This window comes from Mesocricetus auratus, unplaced genomic scaffold (assembly GCF_017639785.1).
Source record: "Mesocricetus auratus isolate SY011 unplaced genomic scaffold, BCM_Maur_2.0 Super-Scaffold_100025, whole genome shotgun sequence".
NCBI lineage: Eukaryota > Metazoa > Chordata > Mammalia > Rodentia > Cricetidae > Mesocricetus > Mesocricetus auratus.
Window position 1 is genome coordinate 8542343 of NW_024429206.1, and position 21429 is coordinate 8563771.

General features: G+C 43.5%; 1 protein-coding gene across 3 annotated transcripts in view; it reads left to right on the plus strand.

Annotated features, from left to right (window-relative positions):
• Taok3 (TAO kinase 3) overlaps positions 1–21429 on the plus strand; it is a 161149-nt gene that overhangs the window by 63838 nt on the left and 75882 nt on the right. The window contains exons 3-4 of one of the 3 annotated variants that reach the window (XM_040731174.1): positions 8515–8602; positions 17690–17919. In XM_040731174.1, coding sequence (XP_040587108.1) covers positions 17800–17919 — 120 coding nt within the window. In that variant the 5' untranslated portion in view covers positions 8515–8602; positions 17690–17799. Of the gene's footprint in view, positions 1–8514; positions 8603–17310; positions 17329–17689; positions 17920–21429 lie in introns of those variants that run through there. The other 2 variants (XM_040731173.1, XM_040731175.1) reach the window with 2 other exon arrangements.

Consider the following 21429-nt stretch of genomic DNA (forward strand, 5'->3'; position numbering starts at 1 on the left):
CCTCTGCAAGCACCTGGTACACATGTGATACCCATCCATGCATGCAGGCAAAAAACACTCATACATATAAAATAATAATCTTTTAAAAATTTAAAATGACCTAAGTTTTGCTACTAGCATTCATCCATTTACTGATCTCATTACTGAAGTCGTGTCAACATTTTGACTGTACATTCAATGGGAAGAATACACTTAGCATTCACCCAGCACTCAGTAAGAACTCAGCTTTGGCTTGGCTCTCAGCTCTCCCTTCCCTCCCTCCAAGTCAGTCAGTGTCACTGCTTTGAACATTTTCCCTCTCTGGGCCTGTGCTCTCATGGCCTTGCCCAGCTCCATCATCAACCTCAACCCCCGACCTCCATTTCCTTCTGCTTACTGTGGGTCTCTTCCTGGCTGCCCATCTAGCGCTTTTAACTCCATCTGGCTAGAAACCCTCATCTTTCTCAGCGCCAAACTTGATCCTTCTGCTCACCTCTCAGCTTTTACTAGCTGAGCAGACTTTTCTCATCACTTGCTCCTAGAACCCAAGAACTACCTCAGGCTCCCACGTCTTTACTGGGGTGTAGAGCCTGGCAACTGTCAGTTCCCTACTAGGCTACTCCCCGTTTCATGCATCCAGATTCATGGATCAGCAGGAGGGTGTCTGCCTGGTTTCAGTTCTGTTGCCACATCCTAGAATAAACCGTCTTTTCTATTTGACACCTCTCACCATCCCTCTCTCCCTGTGCCCATCTCTAGATATTCCAATCTAATCTTTACAATAGACATTTCAACAGGGTCTCACTGCAGAAGTGATGAACGGTCAGTGAGGAAATATAAGTAATACGAAGTGATAAAAAGAACAGAAAATGTCCATGTTCCCAACGCCAGTGATAATCTCTATTGAAGCTTGGTCTGTAGTCTTCTAGTTATTTCTGTGTCATCACAGCTTCTTAGAACCCCCTTCCCCTGAGTCTTAGTACCTATCCATCAGCTTGTGTCCGTTTCTCCCTCCCCGTACATACCTCAGCCTCTGAGCACACTATGATAAGTCACCATAGCCAAAGCAACTTACAGAACAAAAGGAGTTTGTTTGGAGCTTACAGTTTCAGAGGGTTGGAAGTCAATCACCATCACTCGGGGAGCATGGCAGGCAGGTGTGGCGCTGGAGCAGTAGCCTAGAGCTCACATTTTAGTCCACATCCACAAGGCAGAAAGACAGACACTGGGAATGGCAGGAGTCTTTTGAATCCTCGACAGTCGCCCCAGTAACACACTGCCTCCATCAAGGCCACACCTCCTAATCCTCCCCAAGCAATTTCACTAACTTGGGACCAAGCATTAAAATATATGAACCTATGGGGGACATTCTTGTTCAAACCACCACAGTGACATGGCGTGGTGATGATGTCATTCTCAGCCTGGTTTATTTAACTTACTCCAGTGGTCTCCAGTTCCATCCCTGACATAGCCAATGATGGGATGTCATCGTTTTAAATGGCTGAAAAACAATCCTGAGTGCAAAAAGCAAGCGCTTGAGTATTCATCAGCAGTCAGCACTTAGGTTGTCCCCATTTTCAGTTATGAACAGCACTACAACAAACGGGATAGAATGTTCTGAGGAACGTCCGTACCTTCTGGCATAGTGAATGTATTCAGGTGTGTTCCCACCCACACTGTGCCAGGAAGGGATCCCTTTCCTGCGCCCTTCCCAGCTCTTGTCGCCTTTGTCTCTTTGATAATAGCCATTCTTACTGGAGTGAAGCAGCATCTCCTCGATCTCCTCGTGGTCTTGATTTGCATTTCCCCCGTGGCTCCAGATCCTGTGCATTTTTAAAAATGCTTTCTGTCTGTCCATTTTTGTGTCTTCTTTTGAGACTTTGTCTACTTTAATGTGTTGGGCGATTTGGCTATTTTCCTGTTTTGCTGCTGCTGCTGGAGTTTTTGAGTTTTATGCTCTAGGAATGATGGTAGGAACATGTTAAAAGTCTATTTTGTGTGGTTCAGTAATAATGCCTACTGCAGTTTGTAGCATGTGGCAGTCTCAAATCTGAGCCCGGGGGTTTCCAGAAGTGTCCATCACTCTGCATAGTACAATTTGCACAGTGCAAAGTGCACATGTTCTGTGTTTAGAAGCATGGCTGCAGTGACATCATGCTCTACAGTCAGGACTGCCAGAAACACCTGGTATTCATTAGCATTTGAGTTTGAATTTATCTCTGGTCACCAAATACACAGAAACCTACCTTTACAGTTGACAGACTTTCTGTGACCCCTGCATTCACTTACACAGTTCCAGCCTGGCATCATAGCCCACAGGTCAAGAAATCAGGCACCAGGGCTGGAAAGAGAGCTCAGTGGGAAAGAGCACTTGCTCCTCAAGTATGGAGACCCAGGTTCAAATCCTGTGTAGTCACTTAAAAAGCTGGCCGTAATTGTGTGTGCCTGTCACCCTACCATTGTGGGGCAGAGACAGGAGGCTCCTGAGCATTTGCTGGCCAGTGAGAGACTGTGACTCGAGACACTAATGCACAGTGACAGAGGCCACCTGACATCCTGCTCCGCCCCCTGCATGCATGTTGCCTGCGAGCACATACACCTGCACACCCTGTCACACGCATATATGCTTAAGGCACTAAATGCTAGAATACAGGCTGTCTCAGGTAGAAAGAACCTAAAGCCTTGCTCAGTGCTGGACACGCAGTCGACTTTTGATATACTGCTAAGTGAATGAATAAATATGTGATAAACGAATTGACCAAATAACCAAAAACAGGTTTTAAAAAGAATTAGGGATCTGTAAAAATTGTTGATAATGGATATAGATAAATATTAATCAAATTTGAGAAACATTGGCTGCATTATTATTGTATCTTGAGGTCATTTAAAGGTTTCATATTATATATTTGATAGCTATATATCATTAAGTTTTTAGTATATAATAAAGACTATAATTTAGTCAAATCTATTAGAATAATTTGGAATTTATAAGGTCAGATGAACACCATTTTTGTACTGTTCTTGATTTTTAAAAATGTATGTGTGTGTGTGTGTGTGTGTGTGTGTGTTTCTGCTTGTCTGTCTGTGTATGCCAGAAGAGGGCACCAGAAAGAACTGGAGTGACAGGTTGTTACACTACCAGCTATGGGTGCTGAGAACCAAACCCAGGTCTTTTGCAAGAGCAGCCTGCACTCCTAACCTCTGGCCCATATCTCCACCAGCTCCCTGATTCTTGATTTAAGACCCATGTAGAGTACTGTTTATTTCCTGAGCTAGATGTAACATTGCTGTCAACCTTTTGGCCTCTTACCAAAGTAGCAGACAGTACAAAGTTCTATGTTCAAGTTAAGGGATCCAGGCCAGAGAGATGGCTCCGTGGTTCAGAGCACTTGCTGCCCTTCCGGAGGACCCAGGTTCAATTCCCAGCACCCATATTGCAGCTCACAACTGTCTGTAACTCCAGTTCCAGGGGATCTGATAACCCTCTTCTGGTCTCCATGAGCGCCAGCCACATACCTGGTACACAGACAAAGCACTCATACACACAAAATAAAAACATGTGAAGTTAATGGATCTAAGGAGACTGACTTCTCTCCTCTGTCTAACAAGTCAACCAATCAGAACAATCAGTAGTTTTGTTTCTTTGATGTTTGTGTGGATTTTGTTTTTAACACAGAGATATAGACCTTAGTCTTAAGAAGGGATGGGGAGGATCTTTGTCATATAATTTAATGTTAGTTCTCCCAGAAGTAAGCTAACTGTTATCCTTATTATAATAAATCAATAAACGTGGACACTTCTGCCACACTTTTGAGGTGGTGCTCAGGTGATGGAATGGTCCCTTTCCTGCTCTCAAGTGCCTGTGACACACAGACACCCCGTGCTATATTATCTTGGTGGTGTAAAAGTTAACTGTTGCCTAGTTTCATTGCCAAAATGTAAGTGCCATAAAAAGCAGTTTTCTTACCTCAGAATAACAGTGGTGGCAGACAGGTATAGCAACTAGAAGACCAAGTTTCCTGTGATTTTCTTGTCAGGTGGCTCTCTTCTAGTCTGTGCCTAGGCCGAGTGATAGGCATGGGGGTGCCATGGCCCACACCACTACTTCAAAGTTTGAAAAAGTCCTGACTCATATTTGAATTTCAGTTTTCACACTGTCCAATGATTGATAAATGCTTCAGCCCACCTTCTTATACCCGATCCCATCCTCTGATATGTCCCATCCACCCTCTGATACCCCATCCACCCTTTGATGCCCCATCCCACCCTCTCATGCCCCATCCCACTCTCTGATGCCCCGTTTCACCCTCTACTGCCCCATCATACTGTCTAATGCCCCATCCCACTCTCTGATGCCCCATCTGCCCTCAGATGGTACCCCAGCCTGTCCTCTAATGCACCAACTCTTTGGTCCTCCAATGCCTTGACCCACTCTCTGCAAGCAAGAAATGACTAACAGTTATTTTAAGAGACTGGCTTCAATGTGGACCCTAAGTTACTGGTCCCCCTCAAGGCCCTCTGACCACACCCCCGCCTGTTTTTCTTGTGCTGTGCTAAGGGATGGACCCTAGGACCTTGTACACACTTGACAAGTGTTTGACTGCCCAATCACATCCCAAGCCCTCTGGGCATATATTTATGTGAGAATTTTGTATTCTTTTTCTAAAGATTTATCCTAAGTTGTTTATATGTGTGTATGTCTGTGTATATTCACAACACATACATGTAAGCATGTGTGTGTGTGAGAGGCATAGGATGCCCTGGAGTTGGAGTTAGAGGCTGTTGTGAGCCACCTGATGTCGGTGCTGGGAACCAAACCCAGGTTCCCTGCAGGAACAGTACCTATTCTTAACCACTGAGCCCACCTCTCTGGCCCTGTAGTCTTTCCTTTAAGGTGTCCCCAGTTTCTCTACTCATGGGCTGAAGTACAGAATACACATCCATACCAACTATCAGGACATCCTTGGGGTGCATGTGACACAGGAACCCAATCTCACATGACACTAAAATTTTCTGGATTGCCCTCCAGAACATAATGACTTGGGTTGCATGGATGTTTGGCTTGGGCGTATGATACAGGGGAAACTTTCTGGTCTGGGAAATAAGATATTCTGGGTTGTAGTTTGAGGAAGGACTTCTGTGCAGGTGTGGGGTAACAGTTAAGTTCCTGAGACTCGCATTTTGAGGTAATGAAGGAGGGGAGCAGAGAGAAAGAGAGGAGAGGAGGGAGAGGAAGAAAGGAAGGAGGAGGTGGGAGGTGGCTGGTATTCCAGTGTGAAGCATGGACTCTTCTTACCTTCCTTGATGTTGAAATACTGTGGGGTTTCGGCTTTGCTGACTCCTGGTTTGTCTCAGAAGTGGTGTGATTAAGACATGGCAAAGCGAGCTGGGTGGTGGTGGCGCACGCCTTTAATCCCAGCACTCGGGAGGCAGAGGCAGGCGGATCTCTGTGAGTTCGAGGCCGGGCTGGACCGATAGCCTCCAAAACAATACGGAGAAACCCTGTCTCGTAAAAACCAAAAAAAAAAAAAAAAAGACGTGGCAAAGCTAGGTCTGGAGAGATGGCTCAGAGTTAACAGCACTGGCAGTTCTTCCAGAGAACCTGGGTTCAATTCCCAGCGCCCACATGGCAACTCATAACTGTCTGTAACTCCAGTTCCAGGGGATCTGGCACCCTCACACAGACAGCAGGCAAAACACCAATGCACATAAAAATAAATAAACCTTTAAATAAATGGCAAAACAAAGGAGAGCCTAAGTGAATCATCCTCCAAGCTTCTGGGAAGGGAAGTCATGGAAACTCTGTGTTTCTCTTCTCCATTTCTCTGTTTCTTCTTTTTTTCCACGAGGTCTGTGAACAAGCCACTCGCTGGCTTCCCACCATTGGAAGGCTTCCATTTCTGAGGAACAAGAGTAAACCATGCTATTTCAGTTGCTGTCGCTGATGAGAGCTATGCTAAGCTAGCCAGATTGTTTAGTTGACCCGAGGGCCCAAGACCTGAAAGACAGCATTCTTGGCACTGTTCTCACCTGTCACTGTCCATGTGACATTTAAGGTTGCAAGAGGCTGAGGAGGGAAGATGATTTTACGCGTGTCATTTCAGCTAGTGCTCAAAATGAAGTAGTCCCAGGGGGAAATATATCCAGCCTTGTTTGGAGAGGAGGGTGGGTTTGGATTCTCATTTTTGGTTCTTATTGAATTGGACAAGAGGAGATTGGTGCGGGTTTTCCTGGATCATCAGCTATTCACCGAGGTCAAAGAACCTAGCTAGTCCAGCCCTGGGTATATACTCAAAAGAAATAAACACAGAAGTCCACTAAAAAATGTGGGCACAAATAACTGTAACGGTATTATTCACAACAGCCAAAAGGTGGACACAGCCCAGGTGTCCATCAGCTGGTCTGTTGGCAGGCAAACTATGTGTGTTCACATAATGGAATGCTACATGGCATTGACCAGACATGAAATACTGATTCATGCTACATGATGGCCTATACCACGTGAAAAAAAAGCCAGTTCCAAAAGGCCACACTTTGTATGAGCCTGTTCTCGTGAACTATCAGGAACCAGGAAATGGAAGGAGACAAGTGCTGGGTAGGGTTTGCCTAGCATGAAAGGGTGGCAGAGTGAAGGCTGTGGGTTTCTAAAAATATTGTTGTGATAGTTGTCCATAACCTGGGAAAATACCAAAAAACCACTGAACTTCTCAGTATAAATGAGTGGATTAGATATGGGAATTATATTTCAATAAAGCAGGTTTTTAAAGTGATAACTCAAGGACACATAACTAAGAAGTGAACTTGAATGTGTACCTTACTCTGAGTGTATTTAACTGTTTAGCACCAAAGAAAAGAGTTAAAATTAGAGGCCAGGTCTGAGGGGGTGGCACGTCAGTAAAGTACTTACTCTCTCCCCACAGAAAAGGCCAGGAATGGGGGGGTGTGTGCCTGTAACCCCAGTACTGGGGAGGAAGATAGGGGCTCCCTGGAGCTCCCTGGTCAGCCAACCATGCCCCATCAGTGAACTCCTGACCTTGTCTCAGACAGACAGACAGATGTAGACAGACAGATGACAGATAGGTGATACATTGATAGATAAGTAGACAGATGATTGATAACTAGATAGAAGATAGATAGACAGACAGACAGATGGGTAGGTAGGTAGTATGTATGCATACACACACACAGCATTCATAACCCTTATTAACAGCTGACTTTCCTTTCTCCATGTCCACATTTATTTTTCCAGCCTGCACTTTTGATATGTATCTAACATCAGCACAGAACCTCTTGTCTTGGCTCTGCCATCTCACTGAACACTGTGCATGTGGAGGCCAGAGAACAGCCATGGTTATCATTCATTCCACAGTACTCATTACCTTGTTTTTGAGTCTCTCACTAGCTAAGAGCTCACCAATTCAGCTGGACTGGCTGGCCAGCCAACCCCCTGCCTCCTCCTGCCTCTGCCTCCTCAGCAGGGGCATTAAAAACTGCCATGTCCGGGTTTTACGTTTTGTTTTTTAATGCAGGTCCTGGGGCCACTCAGAGGACTCCGGTCCTCATGCTTGCAAGGCCAGCACTTCACCGACTGGGCCACCTCCCAGCCCTTGTATCAAGAATTAAAAAACAAAGTTTGCAAATTTGTTTCTATGTTGGTCATTTGTTTCTTTAATAGATAATTTAAAATAATAGTTAACATGAGAGTGTGGCAAATCAGTTATAGATGTGCCTGGGAAAGGAAGTAGATAGAATAGTGTATCTCATGACTATTGCAGAAGCCACTGAAGTCACTGGCCTTGCCCTGAGTCAGTGACATCACCATGCGCTGTTAGGTCAGCCCACATACTGCTAGTTAGGGGTTGTCATTATTCTCGTCTACATTTTATTTGTAGTCAGGTTTTCTCCCTTTTTCTTTTTCTTTTTCTTTGAGATGTATTTCTTTTTATTTTATGTGTACAGGAGTTAAGTCTGCATGTATGTCTGTGTGCTATGTGTGTCCAGTGTCCAAGGAGAGCAGAAGAAGGTATTGTATCCCCCGGAACTGGAGTCACAGATAGTTGTGAGCTACCACGTGGGTGCTGGGAACCACACTTGAGCCCTCTGGAAGAGCAGCAGGTACTCTTAACAGTTGAGCCGTCTCTTTCAGCAGCTGGCGGGTAGTCTGAGCTATGTGGAATGCATACAGGCCTGCTGACTCCTCCAGGTAGATCCTGAACCTAGTAACATATTCATCATGTGGGAATCTAAGCAGTCCGGGGTGAAAGTTGTGTCTTTTACATTTGTCATCTATGGGCAACAATAAATGTTTTCTGTTATTTTTGTAAATGTTTAAAACTACCACATCGTTCGTTAGTTTTTAACAAGCAGCAAAGGTCTCATTAGGTCACACAGACATCAAACTCCTGGACTCTAGCCATCCACAGTCCCCACCCTCCAGAGTTGCTGGGACCGCAAACGTCAGCTATTACATCCAGCTTTAATTACTTCCTCCCTTGCTTTTCTCTATAATTATGTATTTTTCCCTTCTGTCCACAGGTGTGGAAGACTGGGGTTGCAAAAGAGAAGAGATTGCTGCCACAATGAACCTGAGCAATACTGAAGGTTTTGTGCCACATACCAAAAGGTATTTATTGTCTGATGTGATGTAAGGTACTGTGCATAGCTTCCACCTAAAAAAATAGGAACAAGTTGTGGTTTCTACAGTAAAATTTTATTATCTTTGTAAGGACATAAAAGGAGTGAACACATAAGAAAGTAGTACATTATATGGCTAGAAAGGTGACTTAGTGGTTAAGAACATGTACTGCTCTTGCCAAAGACCTGTGTTCTGTTCCCAGCACAGAGTTACAACCACCTGTGACTCCAGCTCCAGGAGGTTTGGTGTCCTCTCCTGGCCTCCACTGGCACTGCACCCATGTGTACAAACCCACACACAGACACAAGCACAAACACAATGTACAAAATGAAGTGAAGTTTTTTTAATGTTATATTATTAAAAGTGATCTTTTTAGGACTGAGGAAATGGCTCAGTCCTCATATTGTTTGCTGTACAAGCATGAAGACCTCACTCGGATCCCCCTAGAACCTACATAACAAACCAAGCATGGTGGCATGGACCCATAATCGCAGCACTGTGGGGACAGAGGCAAGAGACACCGAGGGTTCACTAGCCAGCCAGCCTGGATGAACTGATGAGCTCTGGGTTCAGTGTGAGACCGTGTCTCAAAAGTAAGATGGGGAAGCAGTTGAGGAATAGACCTTTGCTGGCTTCCTGCCTCTCTACATGGCCAAGCACATCTGCAGCCACATGAACATGTACACATACACACCACACACACATACACACACACACACACATTTATATATAGAGACAGCACCATTTTATTATAGTTTGGTTTTAGATTATGAATTTCATAAATGGTTTCCATGTTAGATTTCTGTCTCTATAATGAAATATCTAAAGTGATAAACTTCTATGGAGAAAATGTCTATCTAACTCACAGTTTGGGGGTCTCAGTCCTTGTCCAGTTGGCCCTTTTGATGAGGTAACAGTTCATTTCAGGAGTGTGTGGTGGAGGCAAACTTCCCCTTTCATCCCCGAGGATCAAGAGAAAAAATGAGAGAGAGGTGAAGTTTCAAAACACCCTTCAGGGCGTGAACCCATGACCCAAAGGCCTCCCACTGGGCTCTGCCTCTCCTAGGCACCACAGTGCCAAAGGCAGCAGCCCATGAATCTCTGCCACAGGGGCTTTGGTGTTGGGGAGGGGGGGGGACGTGTTCAGGATCCAAAGCAAAATGGATTCATATCACTTCCCCAGATGTAATAGGATTTTCAAAACATGTTTTTCTTAATACAAATAAGCAAAAAAAAAAAAAAAAGGACATCAAACATTACCTGAAATCCAAGTTCCTACTTGAGATCACTTCCAGTTTAGACTATAAAAGCAAGGATGCTGTGAACACTAGTGTATAGGGCTCTACATGGATAGGCACTTTAGTTGATGTCCACACCCTGTGGAAGGTTTTTGTTTAAGTTTTCAAGAAACTACCAAAATGTTCTTCCGAAGGCTGTACTATTTTACATCTCCTACACAGCCTCTCCAGGATCCAGTTACCACACCATGCATCCTCACCATGCCTTGTCTGGTGAGGTTTTCCATGTCAGCCATTTAAGTGAGTGTGTGCCGGTATCTCGTGGCTTAGGTTTGTGTCTCTGGGGGTTTACTGCTAAGCACCTCTCATTGGTCATCTAGAAGTATTTCTTGGTAAGAGGCTTACTCAAATAAATCTTTTGCCCCATTTTTAAGAAATGGAGTTGTAGGAGCTGGAGAGATGCATGGGAACTTTAAAGTACTGACTGCTCTTGCAGAAGCCCTGGGTTCAGTTCCCACCACCCACATACTAGCTCACAACCATCTGTAACTCAAGCTCCAGGAGACCTGACTCCCTCTTCAGGACTCTGCCAGCACCAGGCATGCGTGTGGTGCACAGACATGCTTATAGGCAAAGCACCCACACACATAAAACAAAGTGAAAAATAAAAATTGGATTACTGGTGGCTTTTGAGAGTTCTTTGTACTTTGTGTTTACGAGTCCATTGTGAGATGGGTTTTTGTGCAGGTTTTCACACAGTGTTGGTGTAACCTGCTCCTCCATGCTGTAGCACATCTTTGGGAAAGCAGATGTGGATTCTACCTTCCATGGACTGACCTGGTGGCAGTGTAGCCTCCGTTTCTGTTTCAAATGGCTACCCTTTTTGCTTTCTTCTGGGGCAACTGTGTAGATGAACTTTATTTTTCTTCCATATATGAGATGGAATTGCTGGTGAAGCCTGGATGTTTATTTGTGGGGAGATCTTATATTTCAATTTTTTAATGTTATTATGCTTATTTGTTCTCTGTGTGTTTCTGCACCGGCATGCCGCAGTGCATGTGTGAAGGTCAGAGGTCAGCTTCATGAGTTGGTTCTCTCCTTCAACTATGTGCCTTCCAGGGATTGAACTCAGGTCACCAGGCTTGTGGGCAAGCATCTTTATATGCTGAACCATCTCACCAGCTCAAATTTCAGTTATTTTAATGTATTGGTTAAATAATCTTTTTTTCTTGAGCCAACTATGATGATTTGTGTCTTCTGAAGTATTTGGCCATTCCTTCCAAATCCTTGAATTTCTTTATACAACATTGTTCAGAAAAATTCCTAATTATCTTGGTGCCGGTGAAGCAGTATGGATGTCTCCTCTCATTCCTGATTAGTCGTTTGTTTCATCTCTCTTTTTATTATTATTAACAAAGTTGATACAAGATTACTAAATACAATTCTTTCCCTAAAAGAGTCATCAGTCTTGCTTTCATTGTTTTTTATCTTATTTTTAATTTCAGTGATCTCCTCTTTAATCTCCATTATTTCCTCTGCTCACTTTAGGTTCAGGTGTCTCTTTTTTCTAGGCATTTTATTTTGTTTTGATTTTTAATACACAGTGCAAGCTGAGGTCACCGATTTAAAACTTTTCCTGTTTTCTGTGCCTTACACTACCCTGTAAGATTAGCAGCATTGCTTGGTTTACTACATTGTGCCTGCCTTTGGCTTCCTTTTTACACTTATTCAGTTGTTTTTCTTTTTGAAACAGAGTCTCACTCTGTAGCCCAGACTGCTGACCAACTCCCAACGATCCCTCCCGCTTCAGTGTCAGGCATCAAGGTTGCAGGCTACCTCACTCCCAGCTGTGCTTGCATTCTCAATCCAGTCAAAATGGCTTCTTATTTCTCTCTTCATTTGCTCTTCAACTCATGGATTTTTTTCAAGATTTATTTATTTGTTTTTATTTTATTTTATGTATGCATATTTTGCCTGCATATATGCCTAGGCACCATGTGCATGCCTAGTACCCACAGAGGCCAGGAGAGAGCATCAGATCCCCTGGAACTGGTGTTACAAGTTGGTGTGAGCTATCATGTGGGTGCTGGAAATGGAACCCAGGTCCTCTGGAAAAGCAGCCAGTGCTCGCTCTAAACTGCTGAGCCATTTCTCCAGTCCCTCAATTGTCTTTTTTTTTTTTCGAGACAGGGTTTCTCTGTATTGTTTTAGAGGCTGTCCTGGAACTAGCTCTTGTAGACCAGGCTGGTCTCAAACTCACAGAGATCCGCATGCCTCTGCCTTCCGAGTGCTGGGATTAAAGGTGTGCGCCACCAACGCCCAGCTTCAATTGTCTTTTTAAAAGTATTTTAATAGAATATCTTTACTTACTCTTTGACAGTTTCACACTTGTAAACAATGCATCTCAATCCCATGCACCCCTGTCAAGTTAGTTTTTAACAACATATTTTAAGGGCCTGTTCTGAGGGACATAAGCACTTGGATCCATATTCTCTAATGGATCCATGCCCTTAGCTGTTATCAATATGATTGGTGTCCTTCATTATCACTAGTAACCTGCCTTGAAATCCACTCACTCATGGTAATAGCAAACTTGGCTCTCCCTATAGCAGGCTTATGTCCTCTGGCCCTTGACTTTCAGCTTATTTGTGCCTTCCTATTTGAAGAGCATATCTATGTGCATGTGTATTTATATATGATTTGTGTGTACATGTGGTCTGTGCAGAGATGGGTGCTATTGACACACCCTTTCAACCCTGTGTAGTATCTGTATAACCGTGTACTCCAGTTTCTAGTATCTGTATAACCACGTACTCCAGTTTCTAGTATCTGTATAACCACGTACTCCAGTTTCTCTCCCACCCCAATCTTTGAGCTGTCCCATTCTTCACACTCCACACCTCAGGCCACATTGTGATTTTTGTTGAAACGATGGACTACGCTTTAAAGAAATTTGAATAATGGGGAAGCCACACGTCTCACCGCGTAGTTCCAGTTCTGTTGCTTTCCTCCCTTTCTAGAAGGCCTGTGTTTCTGTCTAGCATGGCTTCCCTTCAGGCTGAAGGACTCCCCTAAAGCCCTTATCCTGCCTTTACTTTCCAAGGATGTTTCCACTAGGTGTAGAATTTTGAGTTTGATGGGTTTTTTTTTTCTTCCTTTTGGCACTTTAAGAATGGCTTTCTGTTATCTTCTCCGTTATAGGGAGGAGTCTGCCATCATCCTTCTCCTGCTTCTTTTATACAGAATGTCTCATTTTCCCCAGACTGTGTCTGTCTTGGTTACTCCTCTTGTTGCTGTGATAAAATATCCTGACAAAGGCAACTCAAGGGAGAGAAGGTGTGTCTTAGCTCACAGTTCAGGATTACAGTCTGTAGATGGCAGGGAAGTCACACAGGAATGTGTGGTGGCTGGTCACGGTCTCCACAGTCAAGATCCAGAGAGGGGTGAATGCTCCATCTTTTTGTCCATCCCAGGATCCCAGCCTAGGGAATGGGGCCACCCACAGTGGGGGGGTCCCAAATCAATCAACCTAATCAAGATAATCCAAAGAAATATTTAGTGATCTTGTTTTTTCTTATTTGTATATGAGTGTTTGGCCTGCAAACCACATGCATGCCTAGTACCTACCAAGTCCAGAAGAGGGCATCAGATCCCCTGGAACTGGAGTTACAGACAGTTGTGAGCAGCCATGATGGCTCTGGGGATCAATCCCAGGTCCTCTGGAAGAGCAGCGAGTGCTTTTAACCATTGAACCACCTCTCCAACACCATTTTTTTCTGTCTTTACATACCTTCCTCTCCTTTAGGGATGCTAGCTAGACATATACAAGGCTGCATGAAGGTGGCCCCAGCTGAGTGACACTTGGCTATGTTTGCTTTCTTCTTTCCTTTCCTTTATTCATCTTTAGTTTTCATTTGAGTTTCATATATTCATTCAAAAACATTCACTAATACTTTTTTCCATTTTGTATTCTGCACAACATATTTTTATCCCAAACATTGTGTTGTCCCTTCCCCAGTGTGGGTTGCTTGAGTCTCTTCCATCCGGTACATCTCTACTTCAAGTGTTCCTTACTCTGATTTTAAACATTTGGGTTGCAGTCATATGTTTACTGTCCTTGCATTGTCTCAAGTTCAAGGCCAGCTTGAGCTACAGAGTGGGTTCCAGATGCCATCTTCTCCATTAGTTGGCCCTGCCCTGGGCTGGCATAGTTTCCCTGCTGCCAGTGCACGCTGCAGACTTGAGGGTCACCTGTTGTGGATCCCCCACACCCTCTCATGTTATTCCTTTCTATTTGAGCTGTGCCCTGTGAGCCACCAGGGTCACCTCAGAATCTCACAGTTCTCTTTTCCTGCCATGGAGTGGAGTCCCCCAGTTTCTACCTGCACTGCCTGAAACCGGTCCCTGAGTGAACACTGGAGCTCTTGTGGCTTGGGTCTGCTTCTCAGATGTCAGGGTTCTTTGTCCATGGCCTGGCAGCCACTGTTGTTAAATGCCATCCTACGTGTGTCTCATCTAATGCTTTGATTGTTTCAGGTGACAGAAAATAAATAAATCAAGTACCAGTTCCTCCATCTTAGCTAGAGCCAGAAATCTCCTTGTTCTATTTTTGAGCTTATTAATTATGGGTAGTCAAGCTTATTGATTTAGTGTATGGCTTCTGTGGTGCTTAGTAATTAAACGTTCACTCGTCATTTATTCTGAGAGGTTTTTTTTTAAGGTTTCATTTTTTTTACAGTTAAATATCTATGTTTTAAAAAAATACTTTGGGTCTATAGTAGAACAGCACAATCTTTGTTTTCTCAAGAAGAAGAAAACTTACTTTAATCCTAACTGAAGCCAAAGTATTCAGAAATTCAAAGCACACTTTGGCAACTGCATTTCAGTTGCTAGTTCCCTCGGGTTTTCTTAAGGGATCCCACGTACTTCCTGCTGGGCAAGGTCTCCAGAAAGTCCCCTGCGCTTTAACACAGGACTCCTTCTGTCAGGAACAAGCAAGGCAAACTCACATTGAGCCATCCTCTGTGCCTTCAGTTGTCTGACTGACAGGTGGTTCTAGTTCAGTTATTCCCAACAGTATTGACGTTTGGCTTGACACCCGATTACCAGGGTCTGAAGATCAGCAGGACAGTTGCCTGAGACAGCAGGTGCAGTGCTGGCAAGCCGGACCTTTCTTCCCATTCAAAGCCTTTGGTGGTGCCCCCAGTTCCACACGCCGTAAAGTCCAGATTTCCTAGGGTGACTTGAAGGCCGTTTGTGGCTTTTCATGACTTAACACCAGCTTTGTATTTTATGCTCCCAACTCTCGCACTCATCCATATTAAATGAACTACATTTCTTTTCTCCAAGAAAGGTTGGCTTTTTGATTTGTAAGTAAAAACTAGACCAGACCAGCCTTCTAAACCCTTATATTGACAGATACCCCCTTTGGTTTCTAACAGTCAACCACTTTGTCCTTGGGGTGTCTGTTGCTTCACTTGACCCCAAGTCCTTTATAAAACACAGGATGACATGGATTCTGACCCTAATTCTCAGCCCAATACAATGTTGTGGAAACACTGAGCTCGGTAATGCTCTGCTTGATACAGTGTTGTGAAAATGCTAAGCCACTAACACTGCCTGATACAATGTTGTGAAAATGTTAAGCACACAGTATTTGTTAAATGATAGAATTGTTCAGCTGATGGATATAGATGGTCAGGTTGCTCACCTCCATATATTAGTGATACAAGTAAATTGAGGGCATGAAGTCATGTGTACTGTCACCCCAGGCTGTCACATCACAAGAGGAAATGTGTCTGCCAGCACTGTCACCTTTACCTCTTTAATGAGTGACCTTTTAAAATTCAAGAATATCATATTTTGAAGAAAAATCAATTTATTGCTAATAACCCAATGTGTGGCCTGGTTAGTCAGGGGTCAAGGAAGAAACAGTCTATACTATAATTACCTCAAGCATAATTAAGTATTATGAAAGGTTTTTTAGAATAAAAACAGAAGAAAAGAAACATCTCAATATTTTTCAGACATCAAGAAAAAGAACAGAATTGACACAGAATGAATTGGTGTTCATTCATTGGTATGTTAACACACAGACAAGTCCGATGGCATTCTGCTATTCATGGGAGCTTCCAGTTGTTCAGAGGCCTCTCAGAGTGGGCATGGGTATGGTCTCCAGTTTATAGCAGTTTCTTTCCGTGGTTAATGAAGAACTGTGGAGTCACCTGCTCCTTGCTGCAAGAAAACACATGCCTGTAGCTGAACTGTTCTGTCCAGACAGCCAGTTCCCAAATAACCACACAGAGATTTATTATTAATATAAATGAGTGGCCGATAGCTTAGGTGTGTCTCCAGCCAGGTCTTACAACTTAAATTAACCCATTTCTATTAATCTTATGTGTTGCCTGGAGGTTCATTTACCTCATCTTTGAATGCTCCTTGTTGCTCCTTCTGAATCTAGCTTTTGATACCTCAGACCCCACCCTTCTTTTCCCCAGAATTCTCTCTGCCCTGAAAATCCTGCCTAGCTATTGGCCAGTCAGCTTTTTAGTAAAATGAGAGCAATAAATTTTCACAGTGTACAGATAGATTATTCCACAAAGCATTCCAGTCCAGAGCATGGACCTTCCTGTCCCATCCAGAGCTGGATACCAGTTCTGGATGCCACTGGCCCTACCCATCATACCCCAATCAACATATGACATTTTCAGCATCCTGATAGGCTAGCTGCCCCTTGGGACACCTTCAGAGTGGCCAGTAGTCTCTCCATATATTTACCTGTTCTGGGAATCTGTAGATGATATCATACAGATGTGTTCTCTTATTGTTGGCTTTGTTCACTGACTATAACACTTACAAAATCCAATCATGTTGGAACATAGACTATTACTTTAGTCCTTTTTCTTTTTGAGACAGAGTCTCATGAAGCTCACATTGCTGTCAGACTCACTATGTAACCAAGGGTGGCTGACCTCATAGTTCTCCTGCTTCCTCTTCCCAAGCGCTGGGACTACAGACATACTCCACCACGCCTAACCCCTTATTCTCCTTTATGGCTGACTATTATGTTCCACTGTGTAGGTTACTACATTTTATTTGTTCACCAGTCACTGGGCACTGGGTTAGTTCTACTTTTTAGTGATTAGGAATAATTACACTCTGAAACTTCTCCGAGTTTTTTTGTTTGTTTTGCATGAATGTCCTTTCCTATCTCTTCAGTGTGTACCTAACAGTGTTAATCTTTTTATCTATCTATCTATCTGTTTATTTATTTATTTTTAGGTGTGTATGTGTGTGTGTTGGAAAAAAAAGAAAAACAGATTGATACAGGATCCTCTGGAGCTGGAACTACAGGTGGTTGTAGGCCCCCTGGGTGCTGGCAATGGAACTCAGGTGCTCTGGAAGAGTAGCATGTGCTCCTAACCACTGAGCCATTCCTCTGGTTACATGGAGGGGAATTCCTGAGGCTAACTTCCGGTACTGGATTTGTTTGTTTGGTTGGTTGATTGGTTGGGTTTTTGTTGTTGTGTTTGTTTGTTTGTTTGTTTGTTTGTTTGTTTGTTTGTTTTAATGAACTCTTGTTCCCAAGATATTTGTGCCATTTCACATTCCTGCCAGCTGGGACAGAGAGTCCTGCTCCTGTCTACCCCAGTCCCCAGTACTTACCTGTTTTTATAGCTGTCTTAGTGAGCACAAAATAGTTTGGCTATGGGTTTGATTTTTGTTTCTGATGATGCACCTTTACCTGCTGAGTTGCCCCCCCCCATCAGTACTTTTTCATGTTAATTTGTGTTTGTATTGTCATCAGAACAGGGTGTTAGAAAGAACTGAATGGCAGATCCCATCTTTCTATAGGGACTGAAGGTTTACAAGCACAAAAACAGTAGTCAATGAGAGAGACAAAAGGACCGGGCCTCCAAAAAGCAACGTGCTCGCCCTCTGGCCACCATGCGTAAAGGAGTGCTAAAGGACCCAGAGATTGCTGACCTCTTCTACAAGGATGACCCAGAAGAGCTTTTTATCGATTTGCATGAAATCGGACATGGGAGCTTCGGAGCTGTGTACTTTGTAAGTACTTGGTTGGAGGCATAGACTAGGCTTGGGAAGAGTAAGTTTGGCTGTCTGCTGTAGAGCACGCTTGTATTCTGTGGAGAGATGCCTGGCCATTGCTGAAGGCAGTTCCCAAGCGCTGGGCTCTATTCCAGTGGTGGTAAGGAGTGATAAGCCTGAAGTTAAGCCCCGTGTGTTTCCTGGAGATGCCAAGTGCCTTCAGCCTCTACTCTCCACCCTTCACCCCAAAGCCCCCAAATCCCACATCCTTACCATGGAGCCCTTATCAGTTCAGCAGGTTTCAGCCTAAGTGCTACTTCCCAAGACAGTTTTTTACTATTTGACCTTCCAGCTCTTAGCAGCCTGTGCTTATGTTTAGATACATGCTAGCGCAGTGGCTAGTCATTTATGTCCTTTACCCTAAATAATATGCACCATGATAACGGGGATATTTCCATCTCATTCATTACCGTGTTCCTAGGAACTAATATAATATATTCTAATGGTAGGAATTAAATAAATGTAGGAGGATGGATGGATGGATGGATGGATGGATGGATAGATGGGTGGATGGATGGATGGATGGATTGATGGATAGATGGGTGGATGGATGGATGGATAGGTGAAAAGATAGACAGATAAATAGTTATCTAGAGAGATGTATAAAGACAATTTTTGACAATCACAGGAAGTCACTATTTTCTAATAAATGGTGCAAGACTATCCCTCATTCCAAATCCTCCAACCTGTATATTTTTGACAAGAAAGTAAGAAATTACTGCAATGGAAACACATCCCATTCACCTGGAGCTGGCCATCTGAAACATAGTTCTTGCCCCTGAAATGGTGGGAGTCTGCTTCATGAGAGTAACCATGTTTCTTGAAGAGTGTTAGCCTAGTAAAACAATAGGGATAGAATGGACTGACAGCTCCTTCCCTAATCTTGTTTCTAATCACTCCTCTCAAGTGACTGTCAGCCTTGACCATGGGGCATGGCTCTTCTTCAGGTTCCTTCCCAGTGAGGTTTCTCACCTCCAGCTTGTCCTCTTGTAGCTAGCTTCACCATGGGTCTCCCAGATCCCCTCTGCATCTGTTGGCATCAGTGCTGCCATCGTCTCCCGTCCTCCATCCACATCACATACTCATTTCGGGATCATCACTGGCTCAGTTTCCTGTGGCTGAAAGGGGCAATCAATTGCTATTTAATGGTCCCATATTTAGTCTTAAATTTTTACTATAACATTAGATACCCAAGCAAAGTCCTGTTTCCTTTTTCACAATGATACCCTTTTAAAAGTATTTATTTATTTATGTATTTTTTAGGTATGAATGATCTGTCTGCATATATGCCTGCATATACCAGATCCCATTATAGATGGTTGTCACCCAACATGTCATTGCTGGGAATTGAACTCAGAACCTCAGGAAGAACAGCCATTGTTCTTAACCACTAAGCAATCTCTCCAGCCTCTTTAAAGTACTTTTAATTTTAAATATATCTTACATAAAGAAGCACACACGCACACACGCACACGCACACACACACTCACTTGGTCTGGTTGTAACTCGGAGGTACAGCATGTACAAGGCTCAAAGCTCAGCCTTTGAGAGGAAAGAGGAAAAACAAAAGCAAGTACCTCCCCCTAAGAATATATATTTTAAGCAAAAATTAAAAGGCAGTCTCCAGGGAATTATGAGAACAAGAAGAGTATTGCCATATCCCAGAAGCCCATCATATGCCCTTCCTGCCCAGAGCACCCTGCTCCTCTGAGGAGTGCCCACTGTCCATATTTCAGGGTGCTTATGCTCTTGCTCTTCTTTATATGTAACTGTTATGTTGACACTCCAAGGCAAGGTAACTTTGTTTTGCCTAGTTTTTCAGTTCTTGAAAATGGAAACATTTAGGGCCAGAGAGATAGTGCAATTGTTAGAGTCAGTACTGCTCTTACAGAGGACCCCACTTTGGTTCCTAGCTACCATGTCAGGTGACTTAGGACCACTGTAACTCCAGACTCCATGTATCCAAGCCCTCTACTGGCTTCCACAGGAACCTGCATACACCCGATGCATATAAACTCAAGCAGGTACACATAGAAATTAAATAAGTCTACTAAAATTTTTTAAATTAGAATAGAAACATTATTTATTCCTTCATTCTTTTCCTTTTTGTTTGTTTGGTTTTGCTTTTGTTTTTTGAGACAGGGTTTCTCTGTGTAACAGCCCTGACTGTCCTGGAACTCAACTTGTAAACCAGGCTGTCCTTGAACTCACAGAGATCCGATTGCCTCTGCCTCCTGAGTGCTGGGATTAAAGGCGTGTGCCACCACTGCCTGGCCTGTTGTAAATCTTTGTAATTTATTAATTACTTTAATTTCCATGTGACCTGTGCTGGCTTGTAGCCATTATAAAACTGCACTGAAAGCTTTGCATACCGAGGCTGGAGAGATGGCTCAGTGGGTAAGACCACTTGCTGTCCAAGCATGAGGACCTCAGTTCGAATCTCCAGCACCAACGTGAAAAGCAGGATGTGGCCACACAAACCTCATACACCTGTGACCCCGGTGCTGTCAGAGGCAGAGACTGGACACTCTGTGCTCCTATGGCCACACATGCGCAGTGTACACACATGCACGAAACACCTTCATATGTCTGTAGGAAAATCACCATGGAAATTGTTTCCAAATGTCCAGTCAGTCCCTGCGCTAGCAGATACATTGTATGAGTAAATGCACACAGCGAGGACCAATCAGGATGACTCTGTAGACATAAGGAAGCCACGCCCAACAGCATTGACTGTAAATTCCCTTAATGAGCAACTTCTTAATGCCACTGTCTAATTCCATTCAAGTCTCCTCTCCTCCCCTCCCCTCCGCTCCCCTCTCCTCTTCTCTCTCCTGCTCCCTGACCCTGTGGAGCCCAGGCCTCACACATGATGGGCAAGCTCTCTCACCAATCTATACTGCTATCCTGTTTTCATTTTATAAACATGAAGAATTTGATTTTTTTTTACAGATTAGAATGTGGCTCAGTGACTAAGCACATAGAGCATGACCAAGCATGTAGTATGCATGATTGTTTTGTTTGTTTGTGGTTCTGAACTAGAACCTAGGGCCTTGCTCATGCTAAGCAAGTACTCTACCGATGGCCAACTTTCAGGCCAAGATTTTGTTTCTAATGAAAGTTTATGTATGTATGTATGTATGTATGTATGTATGTATGTATGTATGTGTATATATGTACCTTCGGAATCAATAGTTACCTTATATATGCCTTTCTTAAGGTTTTCAGGATTGGAAACAGTTAACTAGTAGGTGCCTTTTATAATAGGTTCTATCACCTTAGTGAGTATATACATTTTTTAATGTGCATTCATTTCCCCTGCACTTTAGCATTAGGAAACTGGGACTAAGGATCTTATATCTTGGCTACCTAAACAAAATCTTGGTCTGAAAGTTGGCCATCACAAGAGTACTTGCTTAGCATGAGCAAGGCCCTGGGTTCCAGTTCAGAACAGTACAGCAATAAATG